At 45.5% G+C, this 2336-nt stretch overlaps 1 protein-coding gene across 1 annotated transcript; it reads right to left on the reverse strand.

Annotated features, from left to right (window-relative positions):
- Window positions 1–280: 280 nt before the first annotated feature.
- On the reverse strand, window positions 281–1624 carry LOC147437559 (uncharacterized). Its single transcript, XM_086485968.1, has one exon. The coding sequence runs from the start codon at window positions 1241–1243 to the stop codon at window positions 509–511; it is 735 nt and encodes a 244-aa protein (XP_086342094.1). The 5' UTR covers window positions 1244–1624; the 3' UTR covers window positions 281–508.
- Window positions 1625–2336: the final 712 nt, after the last annotated feature.

A 2336-nucleotide genomic window follows, 5' to 3' on the forward strand; every position in this document is an offset into this window, starting at 1 on the left:
TTTTCAAGGCGACCAATCCATCAAGACACCGGGGCCGGGGGCAGGGGACCCTCGGCCCCGATGGGGGGGGGACCGGGGGTCCCCTGCCCCCAATCGTACCTAGCTAGGTATGTGGTGCCTCCTCCCTCGCAGAAGCTCGTGATGTTATGTATTGTATGAAAAACACTGAAAAGGACTCCGTTTTCCTACATGAGAGAATTTATGACTTTCAAGGCAACCAATCCTTATAAGCCAGGAAACTAATTGATCTTACAGTATGTATGTATATATGTTATTGTGATTAGCCAACAAATTACACTGCTTGTCTGTAATCAAGGCTAGCATCTGATTGTAGTCCATTAAAATGACCAACACAAATGCATACCAATAGCTCTACTAAGTATAATTACCACTTTTACAAGGATACCACTTCCTGTTTTATCAGGCAATCATAATACAATGTAATCTAGTTCAAGACATGGTTTTCTGGCTTTGGGCTGTGCAGAGCCATGGGAATGCAAGCAATTTTTCAAAGGTAGACCAGGTGCGCACTCTCAAGAATCGTCTCCAGCTTTGGGGTCCAAGACTTGGACCTCAGGATGTGCAAGTGCTGGTTAGCATTCTTGTCTGCATCACATTGCTCCATTGAACCCACCTTTTCTAAGAGTTCAAGAATGGGAACTGAGTAGCTTTTAGCAATGGATACATTGCAATTACCAGAATTATTATCACAAGCAGCAGGTGTATGCGCCGCTGCCGCCTCTTGGTAGTGGCGCGCTGATAGAGGCGTCACCTTGCACGATGTGTGGGTGGCTTTCGCCAGCGATTGCGATGCACATTGAGGGGTTGCCGTCGTTGGCGCAGCGGGCGTTGCTGCGAGGGTGGAGATGACACTGAGTTCATCCGCAGAGAGACGCGTATTCAGTCGATGCATGGGGAGGAGAAGATACACATGACTTAGCTGGGCATCATGGTCTGCCGGCAAAGGAGAGACACGCTTTGAGTGGACAGGCATCGGAGCTGTTGTGCTGGCTCCCGGAGCTGGGGGTGGCACATGCTTGCCACCATGGACAAATTCTGCTACAAAATGATTAGGGAACTCTAGCATGAGCTCTGCCACTTTGACAGGTTCGGAGAATTCGCAGGTTCGACCTTCGTAGGCGAGCACGACCTTGAGCACGCCGGCGGAGCCATTGTTGTTGATGCAGGGCTCTCTGTTGGCAGAGCTCATACCTGCATACATGCAAGAAAGGTGGCCACCCATTGTGTAGCTCTTCAATTAATGAATTGAGGGGTATGCTAATCAAAGGACTAAGCAGTAATTAAGCACCGAAAGGGCAAAGGGCGATTAAGCAAAAGAATAGCTCTGATTAACTAGTGGGATGCTTCTAATAAAGGGCAGCTTCTTTGCTTCTGCCATAGCTGCCTTTCTGTGTGCCATGCATATCTTATTATACAAGGAGCCTTCAATACATACACAATAATGCCACCATTTTGAGCTCCTTTTGTTGTGTTAGGAAAGAGCAAGTGTCAAAAGGGTCCCAGCTCCAAAATATTGGAATGTAACCCTAGAGAAGGAAATATAAAGGAAGCACACCTTAATGCTTTGGCAATTATGTTTCTCCCTTTGTCAAAAAGGTATGGCCATTTACACACATTTTTTGCAATAAGTGCAAAGAGCTAGTACATACCACATAGTAACTTGCACTAGGGGGGGGTGAAATCTATATGTATTCTATAAAAGCAGTCCGAGTACCCTTTACATGTGTCAACGTCTGCGAGCTAAAGGCTAAATGCCAAAAGTGAGAGAAGCTCACGTGCACGGGATAAAAAGAGAGAGAGAGAGAGAGAGAGAGAGAGAGAGAGTGTGTGTGTGTGTGTGTGTGTCTAGGTTTATAACCTTCAGTGTCCAGGAAAGTCTTTTTTCCTAGACGGCTGGGCTTCCTCCTTGCCAAGATGCAAACCGGAAACACCATTAGAATTTTCTAAATTTGTAGGATTTCTGAACTATTTCCTTGTATATTTTTGAACTATTTCCTTGTATATTTTTCCTCAGTACATAAATGTGGAAAGGTAAGAAAGGTCCCCCTCATCCTACATACACTTGTCCCCCCTTCTTCAAAGCAAAGTCTCCCATCATTCACCTTGCCCATGAAAAGATAAAGTGGAAAGGTGAGAAATCTTCTTGAAACCCCACAAACATATCCTTACTATCTTCCAAAGGCAAAGCTTATCATTAAATATGGCCCATGGATTCTTTATGGCAAGTCACCCACCAACCCAACTATGGCCAGCTTATGAATAACTTTGCATGCCATACCAAATTGAGCCAATGGGGTAGTGGATCACAAGCAAGA

The sequence above is a fragment of the Adiantum capillus-veneris genome, chromosome 17, assembly GCF_014529385.1.
Source record: "Adiantum capillus-veneris isolate H3 chromosome 17, ASM1452938v2, whole genome shotgun sequence".
In the NCBI taxonomy this organism is placed as follows: domain Eukaryota; kingdom Viridiplantae; phylum Streptophyta; class Polypodiopsida; order Polypodiales; family Pteridaceae; genus Adiantum; species Adiantum capillus-veneris.

Bases quoted from the DNA above. Each gene is read 5' to 3' on its own strand.
- LOC147437559 (XM_086485968.1), bottom strand. From the start codon at position 1,243: ATGGGTGGCCACCTTTCTTGCATGTATGCAGGTATGAGCTCTGCCAAC.